The sequence below is a fragment of the Salmo trutta genome, chromosome 28 (genome assembly GCF_901001165.1).
Source record: "Salmo trutta chromosome 28, fSalTru1.1, whole genome shotgun sequence".
Taxonomy (NCBI): domain Eukaryota; kingdom Metazoa; phylum Chordata; class Actinopteri; order Salmoniformes; family Salmonidae; genus Salmo; species Salmo trutta.
The window spans coordinates 11,126,915-11,141,737 of record NC_042984.1 but is presented as its reverse complement, the minus strand read 5'-3'; the positions used below and the strand labels follow the sequence as shown (position 1 = coordinate 11,141,737).

The window sequence follows — 14,823 nt, the reverse complement described above, 5'->3', positions numbered from 1 at the left end:
AACATTATTACATTATTCATGTCAAAGCAATTAAATACCATCTCCACTACTCTTGAAACTGTAGACTGATTTATTCTGTATTGTCCCAAATGGCACCCTATTGCACTAATTTTGACCAAGACCAATAGGGCTCTGGTCCAAAGTAGTGCACTGTATAGGTAATAGGATGCCATTTGGGATATAACTTCAGACATTGAGAAGCCACTTGCTTGCCTCCATCTCTCAGCACAAGGTCTAAATCTTGGTCGCATGCAGTTAATTGACATTGCTTGTGGAAATCGGACATTCCAGCAACACCACGATTGTCTACCAAAACCATGGTGTGTCCCCATTGGACACTGGACAACATTTGTGCACTATATAGGGCAGGGGTATTTAATTCTTACCCTACGAGGTCTGGGGCCTGCTGAGAATTACTTGCACACACCTGGTGTCCCAGGTCTAAGTCGGTCCCTGATTAAAGAAGAACAATTTAAAAAATGCAGCGGAACCGGTTTCGAGGTCCAGAGTTGAGATTGAATGATACGGCATAGGAATTCCATCTTTTGCAGTAAATTAAATTGTTCAACGAATTGCTTATTGGTCTGTCGTCAAAAGACAATTATTGGGTAATCAAACTGATTTAGTTCTATCAGTTGACTGGTGAATAAGACAGAAGAGTGAAAGTATGGGAGGTCTTGCATTGCCCTCCAGTGGTACTAGCTAGGCCCTTCTGTGTGGTGTGTTGAGAAATAAAAACCCTACCTAGGTCTACACTTTCCCTTCAGGCCGACTCCCATCTAGTCTCCAGAGTTGGGCTCAATTCATTTCAATTCAAAAAGCAAACCTTAATTACAATTACAAATGTCACTCATTGACAAACATTGAAGAGAATTGGAATTTGACTTTTCAGTGTACTTCCTGAATTGACTGGAATTTAAATGAATTGATCGCAACCCTGCTAGCCGCATCCTAATCCACCATCCTTACCGCTATGCTCTGGTTAAGTTTCACTTAATCCGTATAGCGAAACAGATTTTTTTTAAATGTAACCTTTATTTAACTAGTCAAGTCAGTTAAGAACAAATTCTTATTTACAATGACAGCCTACCCCAACCAAACCCAGACAACGCTGGGCCAATTGTGCGGCGCCATATGGGACTCCCAATCACGGCCAGTTGTGATACAGCCTGGAATCTAACCAGGGTCTGTAGTGATGACTCTAGCACTGAGATGCAGTGTCTTAGACCGCTGCGCCACTCGGGAGCCGTAATGTTATGTTAGCTGGCAGGATCAGGATGGTGCAACGAGGCTAACTCCCATTCTAAAACCATGTAGTTACGTAGCAATTCCAATGTGACTACAGTGTTGTTACTACAGTTATTATTCATGTTTAGTTGACAGGGGTATAGTAGCAACTGGTGGCAGGTAGCCCAGCGGTTAAGAGCATTGGGCCAGTAACTGAAAGGTTGCTGGTTCGAATCCCCAAGCTGACTATGTGAAAAATCTGTCAATGTGCCCTTGAGCAAGACACTTAACCCCAAATACTCCTGTAAGTCGCTCTGGATCAGAGAGTCTGCTAAATGATCAAAATGTAGAACTTAAGGTAAAGTGTTACCTATTATTATGAACATGACATTACCAATAACTTCACTAACTTATTATTTGACTAAAATGTGCTTTGCAACAAAACAGCAGAAAAACACATAGGTTTACATTGCACATTGATTAAGGGCAGACATTGATTGAATAATAACAGAATAATAACTGAATGACAATCATCAATAATACAAAACAGACATTTATTGATTTCGTATCAAGCGGAAATCAAAACGAGAATACCATTGAATTTCTTCAATTCTGGTATAGTGTTATTTTTGGAATGGAAAAACAAACATTATTTTGTTGGCCTTTCAACTCAAATACAATAAGAGACTAATGGGGAATAAAGACCAAATAAAAGGGGGGAACAAATCAACTTCAATCAATCAGATAATCATTCCCTCCTACACACAGGGGGCTCAGAGGATCAGCAGGCTCATTCGTGTTCAATAGGGCACACAGTAGCAAAACGTTTTGCAATGGAAAATGAAAACAAGTCGTTTCTTATTGGGCAAGTTCAGATGGTACCTCCGCCTGTTCCACTCTTTATTATTTTGTTCCTAATGGTTGAGGGAGAAGATAGATAGACAGAGACCCCAAGTCACCATGGTAGGCCCTATATAATCTCCTCCCCTGATATACAGTACGGTGAGACTCAGAGTACCAAGGGAAGAGAGTGGCATAGTGTATAAACACAGCAGTAGCTCTTCCTCTCCCTCAACCCTTTTGCCATGTTGGTGCAAAAGAACAGGTCACATCCCTGTCCTGACCTGGGAGCCCGCATTGGGCTTCCTGGTCATTTCTTTCAATACAAGGTAGATAATGTTAGTACTGTGAAAATAATGAGTAGTAGTAGTAGTAGATGTAGTAGTAGTAGTGTCACCATAGACGTACAATATCTTTTGTGATTTACGTACATTCATAAAATAACAGTTTCAAAATACAGTACTCCTTTGGGGGTAAAGAGACTATTATACTGTATAATAATAATAATATTATATGCCATTTAGCAGACCATTTTTATCCAATTTACAGTCATGCGAACGTACTCTACTTGCCAAATCAGACAGCGTTAAATACTATGTAGTACAGATACTGCTATAGATGTAACCCTTACTTCAAGGTAACAGCTAGTGGACTTAAAATAATCACTTTTGTGTATTCTCCTATTACATTGTACTGTAGGCCTACTATGTGTAGAGAACCACCTCCTGCCCAGATTTTTTAATACAATCCAAAATCAATGAGTGTTTTTATACATTTAGGGTTGGAATGGAATTGCAATCATAATCACAGAACTTTTTAATTAAATACATGAAGTAAAGGTGATTTAAAAAATACAAATAAATCAACAAAAATGAAAATCAGGAATGAACACAACTCCAAAGTATAAGATATAATAACAACACACATGCAATCATTTTGGCAAGAAAGTATTCTACATCCCAAATGGCATCCTATTCCCTATATAGTGCACTTCTATTGACCAGGACCCATAGCGCACTACCAGGACCCACAGGGCTCAGGTCAAAAGTAGTACACTATATAGGGAATAGGGTGCATAGGTCTCTGGTCAAAAATAGTGCACAATATAGGGAATAGGGCCCATAGGGCTCTGGTCTAAAGTAGTACACTATATAGGTAATAGGGCCCATAGGGCTCTGGTCTAAAGTAGTGCACTATATAGGGAATAGGGTGCCATTTGGGGTACACTCCATTTGTCATACCGTATCTTTAAAAACCTCACAGTGAAAAGTTATGCCCCTTTAAAGAGAACATACAGTTAGTTACCCCCTCTCTCTCTCTCTCACACACACACACACACACACACACACACACACACACACACACACACACACACACACACACACACACACACACACACACACACACACACACACACACACACACACACACACACACACACACACACACACACACACACACAATAGAAAACATCTCATAGCAGTTAAAACTCTCTCCAGTACCATGGCACCAATGCAGCTGTTTGTTTGTCCTTCACTAAAGTTCCTGTTTTGGCTTGTACCAAAAAATACATCTAGAGAGAGAAAGTAACTGATCATACCTAGCAGAGAGAAAACAACCTTCTGTGGGTTTGTTAGCCTGCACACAATAGAGGCCCTGAAAGGAACACAGAAATCCAACCCAAGAATGGTATGTGTGTGTGTGTGTGTGTGTGTGTGTGTGTGTAGGGTTACATGTAATCGGATTACAAACAAAAATAACTGTAATCAGTTACGTTACCAGCAAAAATATTGTAATCAGATTACAGAAACTTTTCAAAAAGGAGATGATTATTTATTGGATTACTTATAAATTCAGAAAGGCTGTTTGACAGAAAATATATTACGACACCTTCCTGTATTTTCAATGACATTCAATTCAGCCTTGAAAAAAGGCTCAAGTTTAAGTTTGTTCCACCTGACCGAGTCTGACCATAAGTCAGAGACCACTATGATGAAACACCAAATAATGACCACTATGATGTCAGAGACCACTATGATGTCAGAGACAACTATGATGTCAAGACCACTATGATGTCAGAGACCACTATGATGTCAGAGACCACTATGATGTCAGAGACCACTATGATGTCAGAGACCACTATGATGTCAGAGACTACTGTGATGACACACCAAATGCTTTTGATGGATCCTTTTAGTCTTCTTCTTCCACATCTTAAGGGGAAGTAATCCAAAAGTAACTGAAAGTAATCAGATTACATTACTGAGTTGGGGTAATCTACATTTTGGACAAGTAACTAGTAACTGTAACCCAACCCAGTTGTTCATTCTGTAGTAAATTCAGTTGTTTGATCTGCAATCATTTCAGTTGTTCATTCTGCATTAATTTCAAACTGAAATTGGTAGATGTGTGTAGAGTCAGTCTCTCATAATCAAACGTGTTCTTTGGTCGTTTTCATCCTTTTCTTCTTATCCTTGCATATTTCATATAATACATATATAGTTTATGTTCCAAGGTCGTCACGACAACAAAAAACTCTATCCATTTCAGTGAAAAATAAATAATGACTCCGGATGTGAACTACTTGTAGTGTAGCTCACAACAAAACAAATATAGCCTTTTGTTCTGTAATTTCCTTCTAAGGCAACAGGTCTTCATTATAATTATTTCTTTATATCTTTCAAGTAGCTTTGTCAAAAAAGCGTTGAAGTAAGAACACAATTGTGGGTGCACTCCATACGGCACCCTATTCCCTATATAGTGCACACATTTTGACCAGGGCCAGGGCCCCTATATAGGGAATAGGGTGGCATTTGAGACGCAACCCTAAAGTTGTGTGCAGAAGAATACAGGGTCACACACAAGCACCTGTCCATCACGGAGTTGAACTGTTTTTTTTCTTTATGTTCCAGTGTCCTTTCTTGCTCTCTCGGTCTCGTCTCACTCTCCCCCTCTCTCTTCCAACTTCTTCCCCCCATTCTCCCTATTTCCTTGACTCATTCACTCCCCCATCTCTCTTCCAACTTCTTCCCCCATTCTCCCTCTTTCCCTAACTCACTCACTCCCCCTCTCTCTCTTCTCACTTCTTCCCTCTTTCCCTAACTCACTCACTCTCCCCCTCTCTCTCTTCTCACTTCTTCCCCCATTCTCCCTCTTTCCCTAACTCACTCACTCCCCCTCTCTCTCTTCTCACTTCTTCCCTCTTTCCCTAACTCACTCACTCCCCCTCTCTCTCTTCTCACTTCTTCCCTCTTTCCCTAACTCACTCACCCCCCCTCTTCCTCTCATCTCTCTCTTCTTCATGTATTAGCAGCCAGTGGTAATCCCATGACCGTCGGTGGTTAACTGCCCTAGGGACCATTGGGACCGCTGGTAAGGAAGTATGTGGTCATCTCTCCCTTCCCCTTCACCTTAACCAGGCCTCTGTGGTCCAGCTGGTAGCCTTTTTTTACCAGGACGTGGTACAGGTCTGTGGTCACCTGGGACAAGACAACACAAGGACACTTGAAGTGTGTGTGTGTGTGTGTGTGTGTGTGTGTGTCATTTCCAATTTACTCTGTTCCATCTGACTGCTCAATCCACTGTCTCATCAGCCCAGCCAGGCAATTTATAAACCTGATCTCCATTATAAAAAGCATCTAGATATTATCTAACATTTCTTTTAGACTAACATTCAGTTTTCAACAGTGGAGATTTGTATAAAACTTGCTGTCTGTCTCTCCGACATTTGCAACATTGTTTCAATATTCAAATTGGATCTCCAGCCGTCCCATAGTAATGAACCTGTCGGGAGTCAGGAGGGGACAGACAGGCAGACAGCTTTTCTCAGACAGTTGAAATCATGAATCAGCTGGCACCATTTTTATTTTTTTACCTTTATTTAACTAGGCAAGTCAGTTTGGAACAAATTCTTATTTTTAATGATGGCCTAGGAACAGTGGGTTAACTGCCTTGTTCAGAGGCAGAACGACAGATTTTTACCTTGTCAGCTCGGGGATTCGATCTTGCAACCTTTCAGTTACTAGTTCAATGCTCTAACCATTAGGCTACCTGCCGCCCCAACATTTTTATGGATATTTACAAAGAAATGTTGATTGAAAAAAGGTCAAACGGAACAAAGTGCAGCTTGTTTGCAGTCTTTCCAGCTTGAAGTGATTGTGTTAGCTGTGTTGTTGGCTAGCTCCTCTGAACAACAGTGTCCTGATGAGAGAGCACATTTTCTATTTTCTGTGAAATCGCGCATCGTTAGCTCATTGGTATATGTGTCTATATAAATGTCACTAGAAAACAGCTTAAACAAAATCAAATGCAGCTACTGTTGTTATTCTGGCTGCACTGTTTGACGTGACTGTAAGTTGGTTGACTAGCTAGAAAGCAAGGGATAAGAACGTTGCCAGCCAGTATGGCAATGGAACATTTACAACAAACGACTGAGTCGCGTCCATAGATACAGAACAAAAAGACTGAACGACTGGGTCACGTCTCTGGCAAACGAACCAAGAGAACAAACGACCAGCCGGCTTGGGTAGCAACAGTAGATTTGTGTCAGGACTATATACGCTGTGGAAGGATGAAATAGTATGAATAAATTCATCAAAATAAATATCAATCATTATTTGAATATGTTGGTAACCTGTTGTATTAAAGTAATAATGTCCTCGAAGCCAGTGTTTGGAGGATATTGGCACGGTCTCGGGCCAAACAACACCCATGCCAATATATCCTCCAAACATTTTGTTTTACCTTTTTACAATTTACATTTCTTTGTATATATCCATAAAAATGATGCCATCTGATTCATGATTTCAACTGTCTGAGAAAAGCTGTCTGCCTGTCTGTCCCCTCCTGACTCCCGACAGGTTCATTACTATGGGACGGCTGGAGATCCAATTTGAATATTGAAACAATGTTGCCAACGTCAGAGAGACAGACAGCTGTGGCTCAGTTGGTAGAGCATGGTGTTTGCAACGCCAGGGTTGTGGGTTCGATTCCCACGGGGGACCAGTACAAAGAAAAAAAAAATGAAATGTATGCATTCACTACTGTAAGTCGCTCTGGATAAGAGCGTCTGCTAAATGACTAAAATGTATACAAATCTCCGCTGTTGAAAACTATATGTTTGTCTAAAAGATATGTGAGATAATGTCTAGATGATTTTTATAATGGAGATCACATTTATAAATTGCCTGGCTGGGCTGATGAGACAGTGGATTGAGCAGTCAGTGTCATAGATTTAGCCGGTGGTAACTTGTGGAATAGACACCGGCTGGAATTCAATTGTGTTCTGTTCTATTCTATAATGTTCAAGACTACACGGTGGAAGGAAGAGTATATGATGGAAAGTGTAGATCTAGTTGAAGAGGAACATGTGGTATCTAGTTACAGCTATTGCTCCTTCCTTGTAAAAGCTCATGTTCACAAAATACTCTTAAGGAAGACGTCAAGCTTGACGTCGAAATGTCAGTCACCTGTTACTCCTCCGGAATAATGGATTAAAGTGAGCAAAAATAGATTCATCTCTGCCTCTTTTGTTAAGTGCTCTACTCCTTTCTGCCTCAAATTAGTCCTTTTGAAAAGTTTTTCTTGGTAAGCCCTTCTCATGAGCTGCAGTAGGGTTTTATGTACAGCAGGTGGCAGCACTGGTCATGGAGACCAGAGGGGACACTGAATCTAATGTATATTGAGTACAAGCTCATCATCTGTTTATCATCCATTCAATTCATTGACTAATTAATATTGCATTTCAATAAATGTTATAAGTGAAAGCTGTAGGACTCAATGACATATCAAAGTAGGTGTATGTACCTGTATGCAGTCTGGGACTCCGGTGCTGTCCATTCGACTGGCTACGTTGACAGTGTTCCCCCAGATATCATACTGGGGCTTCCTGGCCCCAATCACCCCAGCCACCACTGGACCCATGTTGAGACCTGCATGAGGAGACCACAGTCAACCTGCCTGCCTGCATCGCACCACTTCACTCTACCTACCTCTTAGCTAAACCCTAGCCCAATAATGGAGCCTTAACTTACTTCTTGTAGTCCCGAGGACTTTACATGTTTTGTTTTCGAGGTGAATTGTCTCTGGAAGACAAGACAGCCAAATACTCCTTCTAAAGGTGAATGGATTCTCAATTACGGTACGGTTCTAGAAACAGAAATCCTTCTACTTTCATATTACATCAAAATAATTTCACTAATGTAAAATACACACTTACTGTACACTGTTTTAACTTAGCTGCAGCCGACAGTATTTCTCAGTGACAACACTTTTGTTGCGCCTGTCTTTCGTTTACACACAACTGTTCGGAGACGCAGATAGCGAATTAGCACAGGTCTTCCGTCTGTTTCCCATAAAAAAGGCACTGTAACATTGAAATATGGTGTGTATCAATTTCACCTTAATTTTTTTTATCTTGCTGATACGAAAGATAATGTCTTCATGCTTCTAAAACCGTACCTCAAGAAATGCGTGTTAATGTTCAGACCGAGCGCTGTGGCTCTTAACAAAACTCCCCCGTACAGAAGATGCCTTCGTTCAATGACTCTTATGTGTAATATAATCATTATCAAGGGCTAGGAATTCCCAATGTTGTCCTAGTGCGCTGCAACCGCCGCAGGCTTTTGTTCCAGCCCAACACTAATACACCTCAACTAATGGTTGACTACTGTCAAACATTGGATCCAGATTCTCAGTGTGTAGACTTTACAAAGGGACACTTTACAAAGGGACAAGTTATTGAAAGAGTGTTCATTGATGTACTTCATCTGTTCTCTGTCTCATGACGGTTACTACTACTCCTACTACTCCTCCTGCTACTCCTGCTACTCCTCCTGCTACTACTCCTCCTGCTACTACTCCTACTACTCCTCCTGCTAGTACTCCTCCTGCTAGTACTCCTACTACTACTCCTGCTAGTACTCCTCCTGCTACTACTCCTACTACTCCTCCTGCTAGTACTCCTCCTGCTACTACTCCTACTACTCCTCCTGCTAGTACTCCTCCTGCTAGTACTCCTACTACTCCTCCTACTACTACTCCTGCTACTACTCCTGCTACTCCTCCTCCTGCTACTCCTACTACTCCTCCTACTACTCCTCCTACTACTCCTCCTGCTACTCCTACTACTCCTCCTACTCCTCCTCATGCTACTCCTCCTCCTGCTTCTACTCCTAATACTCCACCTGCTACTCGTACTACTCCTCATACTACTCCTCCTGCTACTACTCCTACTACTCCTCCTGCTACTGCTCCTGCTACTCCTCCTGCTATTCATACTACCCCTCCTGCTACTACTCCTCCTACTACTCCTCCTGCCACTCCTACTCCTTCTCCTGCTACTGCTCCTGCTACTCCTCCTGCTCCTCCTACTACTACTCCTACTATAGCTACTCCTGCTACTCCTCCTCCTGCTACTCCTCCTCCTGCTACTCCTCCTCCTCCTACTACTACTACTACTACTCCTCACACTCTTCCTCCTACTCCTCCTGCTACTCCTCCCGCTACTCCTACTACTCCTCCCGCTACTCCTACTACTCCTCCTGCTACTCCTACTCCTCCTCCTGCTACTCCTCCTGCTACTCCTCCTGCTACTCCTACTCCTCCTCCTGCTACTCCTACTACTCCTCCTGCTCCTCCTCCTACTACTCCTGCTACTCCTCCGACTGCTACTCCTACTACTACTCTTCCTACTCCACCTCCTGCTACTCCTACTACTATTACTACTACTCCTCACACTCCTCCTCCTACTCCTCCTGCTACTCCTCCCGCTACTCCTACTACTCCTCCCGCTACTCCTACTCCTCCTCCTGCTACTCCTCCTGCTACTCCTACACCTCCTCCTGCTACTCCTCCTACTCCTCCTCCTGCTACTCCTCCTACTCCTCCTGCTACTCCTCCTCCTGCTACTACACCTCCTCCTCCTACTCCTCCTCCTGCTACTCCTACTACTCCTCCTGCTACTCCTCCTACTGCTACTCCTCCTACTACTCCTCCTGCTACTCCTACCACTCCTCCTACTAATACTCCACCTGCTACTCCTCCTGCTAATACTCAAACTACTTCTCCTGCTACTACTCCTACTACTCCTCCTGCTATTCATACTACTCCTCCTGCTACTACTCCTCCTACTACTCCTCCTGCCACTCCTACTCCTTCTACTCCTCCTGCTGCTCCTCCTACTCCTACTACTCCTCCTCCTGCTACTCCTCCTCCTTCTGCTACTCCTCCTGCTGCTACTCCTCCTGCTGCTACTCCTCCTCCTACTACTCCTCCTACTCCTCTTGCTACTCCTCTTGCTACTCCTCTTGCTACTCCTCCTGCTATTCCTCCTACTACTCCTACTACTCCTCCTGCTACTACTACTCCTACTACTACTCCTGCTCCTCCTCCTACTACTCCTCCTACTCCTCCAACTATTCCCACTACTCCTCCTGCTACTCCTCCTACTCCTCCTGCTACTACTCTTCCTACTCCACCTCCTGCTACTCCTACTACTCCTCCTGCTACTCCTCCTACTCTTTCCGGCAATCCTCCTGCTACTCCTCCTCCTGCTATTCCTCCTACTACTCCTACTACTCCTCCTGCTCCTCCTCCTACTACTCCTACTACTCCTCCTGCTACTACTACTCCTACTACTACTCCTGCTACTCCTCCAACTATTCCCACTTTCCTCCTGCTACTCCTCCTACTCCTCCTGCTACTCCTCCTGCTACTCCTCCTCCTGCTATTCCTCCTACTACTCCTGCTACTCCTCCAACTGCTACTCCTACTACTACTCTTCCTACTCCACCTCCTGCTACTCCTACTACTCCTCCTACTCCTCCTACTCCTCCTGCTACTCCTACTACTACTACTACTACTACTCCTCACACTCCTCCTCCTACTCCTCCTGCTACTCCTCCCGCTACTCCTACTACTCCTCCTGCTACTCCTCCTACTCCTCCTGCTACTCCACCTGCTACTCCTCCTACTACTCCTCCCGCTACTCCTACTACTCCTACTCCTCCTCCTCCTGCTACTCCTTCTGCTACTACTTCTCCTACTGCTCCTCCTGCTACTCCTCCTGCTACTCCTACTACTCCTCCTGCTACTCCTCCTACTCCTCCTGCTCCTACTCTTCCTACTCCACCTCCTGCTACTCCTACTACTCCTCCTGCTACTCCTCCTACTCCTCCTGCTACTCCTCCTACTCCTCCTCCTACTACTACTACTACTCCTCCTCCTGCTACTCCTCCTGCTACTCCTCCCGCTACTCCTACTACTCCTCCTGCTACTCCTATTCCTCCTCCTACTACTCCTCCTCTGGCTACTCCTCCTGCTCCTCCTCCTCCTGCTACTCCCCCTCCTCCTGCTACTCCTCCTGCTACTCCTACTCCTGCTAATCCTGCTCCTGCTCCTGCTACCATACCACCCTACCTTATCTCTACTATAGGTCCAGGAACTCACCTATCTTCATCTGGAAGTTATTGAAGGAGTGTTCATTGATATACTTCATCTGTTCTTTGAGTCTCATCGCGTAGTCTGCCAGAGCCAGGATGTGCGATCGTCCCTCGCGGTCGTAGGTAGAGTCGTTGAGGCCAGAGGCTGCCATGTAAGTGCTACCGATGGTCTTTATCTTTTCCAGCTGGCGGAACTTGTCCTCACTGATGATCTGGGGGGCGAACAGACGTAGGATCTTTATTTGAGACAGTTTGCTACAGCAGGGAAAAAAATCCTGCAGCAACAGGACATTTAAATTATTCTGTGGATTATAATTCATGGACATTTTTGTAGGGGTTAATACATTTTTCAGACTGGGAAAAGCAAGTCGAAAAAAGATAGCCTTTCGTGAACTAACACTCACCCCCCTACTAGCACTGACTTTGCTGATAGCTACTTTATTGAGGAAAAATGTACTTACTATGACTGAGATATGTGGTTGTCCCACCTAGCTGGATAAGAGCATCTGCTAAATGACTAAAATGTCATGTAAAATATATATTTTTTTAATTTCACCTTTATGTAGTCAAAGGATTGTCATCAGCGGAAAGGAAGAGCATTACGAACTACAGTCTTCTTTTTCTTCTTTCGTAGACACAGAACATGTGTCATCATGCACAGACTACTGTTATTGCTCCCTCTATTGCTGATTTGTGGCTTTCATTACAGACTATTCCTATGTAATCTACAATCTCCCTCCATTATACTTCTGAATCTTCCACTCCTCCACCTTCCCTCAGTCCTCCTCATCCTCCTTCCCTCCCCTCCCTCCCCCCTCTTACTTCATGGGCTCTTGGAAGATTAAAAGAAGTACAAACAAAGAAACAAACCTCGTCAAAGTCTGCGATGATCTCGTTGAGCAGCCGGAGACACTCCACTCCCTCGTTGTTGGCCTCCAGCTCCACGTAGAACTCAGAGAAGTTGGAGATGGAGGCGAACATGACGGCCACACACTCACAGGACTGGTAGTAGAGCTCGTCGTTACGCCGCTCCCGCGTCAGGAAGTGGGCAGCCACGTCTTTAGGCAGGATGTTGTGGAGGAGCCGGCGGTTGTAGGCCTGAAGCTCCTCCATCTCCTCTTTCTCCTCTGTGGCCTGGAGGGGACAGACACAGGGGAATGAGGAAATGGTTTGTTAACTTCTCTAGGGTACGGGGTAGTATTTTGACATCCGGATGAAAGGCGTGCCAAAATTAAACTGACTGTTACTCAGGCTCAGAAGGTAGGATATGTATACCATTAGTAGATTTGGATAGAAAACACTCTGAAGTTTCTAAAACTGTTTGAATGATGTCTGTGAGTATAACAGAACTCATATGGCAGGCAAAAACCTGAGTAAAATCCAACCAGGAAGTGTGGAAATCTGAGGTTTGTAGTTTTTCAAGTGATTCCCTATCCAGTATACAGTGACTTAGGGTTAATTTTGCACTTCCCAAGACTTCCACTAGATGTCAACAGTCTTTAGAACGTTGTTTCATGCTTCTACTGTGAATATGGAGCGAACAAGAGGGCCTGGAAGTTGATTGTAACGTCCGTTGTTGGAATGAGACCAAGGCGCAGCGTGGCTTGGGTTCATCATACTTTAATATAAACGGTGAACCAGCAAAAACCAAAACAAGAAGCAACACAACGAACAAACAGTTTCGCAGGCTACTTACAGCAATGCAAAAACATCTTCCCACCACAGACAGGTGGAAAAAGGACTACCTAAGTATGGCTCCCAATCAGCGACAACGAAGTACAGCTGTCCCTGATTGAGAGCCATACCAAGCCAAAACACTGAAATACAAAACATAGATAGGGAACATAGAATGCCCACCCCAACTCACGCTCTGACCAAACCAAAATAGAGACATAAAAAGGAACTCTAAGGTCAGGGCGTGACATTGATGAGTGAGAAAATCACATGAGCTCAGAGGCGCGCGCTCACGTGAGAGTTAGCTGTGTTCCTTTTCTTTTCTGAAGACATTGGAATTGTCCGGTTGGAATATTACTGAAGATTTATGTTAAAAACGTCCTAAAGATTGATGCTATACATCGTTTGACATATTTCTACGAACGTAAATAGAACTTTTTTGACTTTTCGTCATGACATTTGCGCGCGCTTCCTGCATTTGGAGTAGTGGACTGAACGCGCGTACAAAAGGAGGTATTTGGACATAAATGATGGACTTTTTCGAACAAAACAAACATTTATTGTGGACCTGGGATTCCTGGGAGTGCATTCTGATGAAGATCATCAAAGGTAAGTGAATATTTATAATATTATTTCTGAGTTTTGTTGACTCCACAAAATGGCGGGTTTGATTCGTGTCTGAACGCTGTACTCAGATTATTGCAAAATTTGCTTTCGCCGTAAAGCTTTTTTTTTGCTATTTCACTGGCTGTTGAATAGTGTGTCCCGCAGGTGGAACGCTAGCGTCCCACATACCCCAGAGAGGTTAAAAAGCTTGTGGCCTGGAGGGGACAGACACAGGGGATGGGTCAACCACATCACTGTCTGTCTGTCTACAGGTATTGAGAGGAAATCAGAATGCTGATTGGTTTTTGGTACAGTATTCCACTGAAGTTCGACCAGAGGTGAGAGTAACGTCACTCTGCTGCATCCGTTTGATAAATGGAGAAAGGCTGAGCTCTAAAATTTTTGTGGTGTCACCAGATACAATAAACAAGGTGTGCGGTGGACTCCACCTTCTGGACCAGTGTGTGTGAGGCCGGGTCCTACCTGCAGCTTCCACAGGAAGTCGAGGCGTGCGGTGGACTCCACCTGCTGAGCATGCAGGTACAGAGCCAGGACGAACACCGTAAGGATGACAGGAGTCATGACCTTTAGGGACACCTTGGTCACAGTCTCCTGGCTGGATGGGGGAAACAGAACCACAATCAATCAACCAACCAACCAATCACACTCCTGGCTGGATGGGGGAGACAGGACCACAATCAATCAACCAACCAATCACACTCCTGGCTGAGAGGAGACAGGACTACAATCAATCAACCAACCAACCAATCACACTCCTGGCTGAGAGGAGACAGGACTACAATCAATCAACCAACCAATCACACTCCTGGCTGAGAGGAGACAGGACCACAATCAATCAACCAACCAATCACACTCCTGGCCGAGAGGAGACAGGGGAAGAATGGACTCAGTCTAGGAGTAGACATGGTAACAGAACATTGAGCTGAGAGGAGACGGGGGAGGATGGACTCAGTCTAGGCGTAGACATGGTAACAGAACATTGAGCTGAGAGGAGACAGGGGGAGGATGGACTCAG

The 14,823-nt window shown here is 44.1% G+C and overlaps 1 protein-coding gene across 3 annotated transcripts in view; it reads right to left on the bottom strand.

The window, feature by feature from the left end:
- Positions 1-5,365: 5,365 nt before the first annotated feature.
- Positions 5,366-14,823, bottom strand: part of LOC115165462 (adenylate cyclase type 6-like) — a 110,532-nt gene continuing 101,074 nt past the window's right edge. For all 3 annotated transcript variants that reach the window (XM_029718592.1, XM_029718593.1, XM_029718594.1), the window contains exons 19-23: positions 14,271-14,403; positions 12,378-12,641; positions 11,515-11,719; positions 7,873-7,997; positions 5,366-5,546 (exon numbers count right to left, since the gene is read on the bottom strand). In XM_029718592.1, the coding sequence (XP_029574452.1) occupies positions 5,418-5,546; positions 7,873-7,997; positions 11,515-11,719; positions 12,378-12,641; positions 14,271-14,403 (856 nt within the window). In that variant the 3' untranslated portion in view covers positions 5,366-5,417. The remainder of the gene's footprint in view (positions 5,547-7,872; positions 7,998-11,514; positions 11,720-12,377; positions 12,642-14,270; positions 14,404-14,823) is intronic.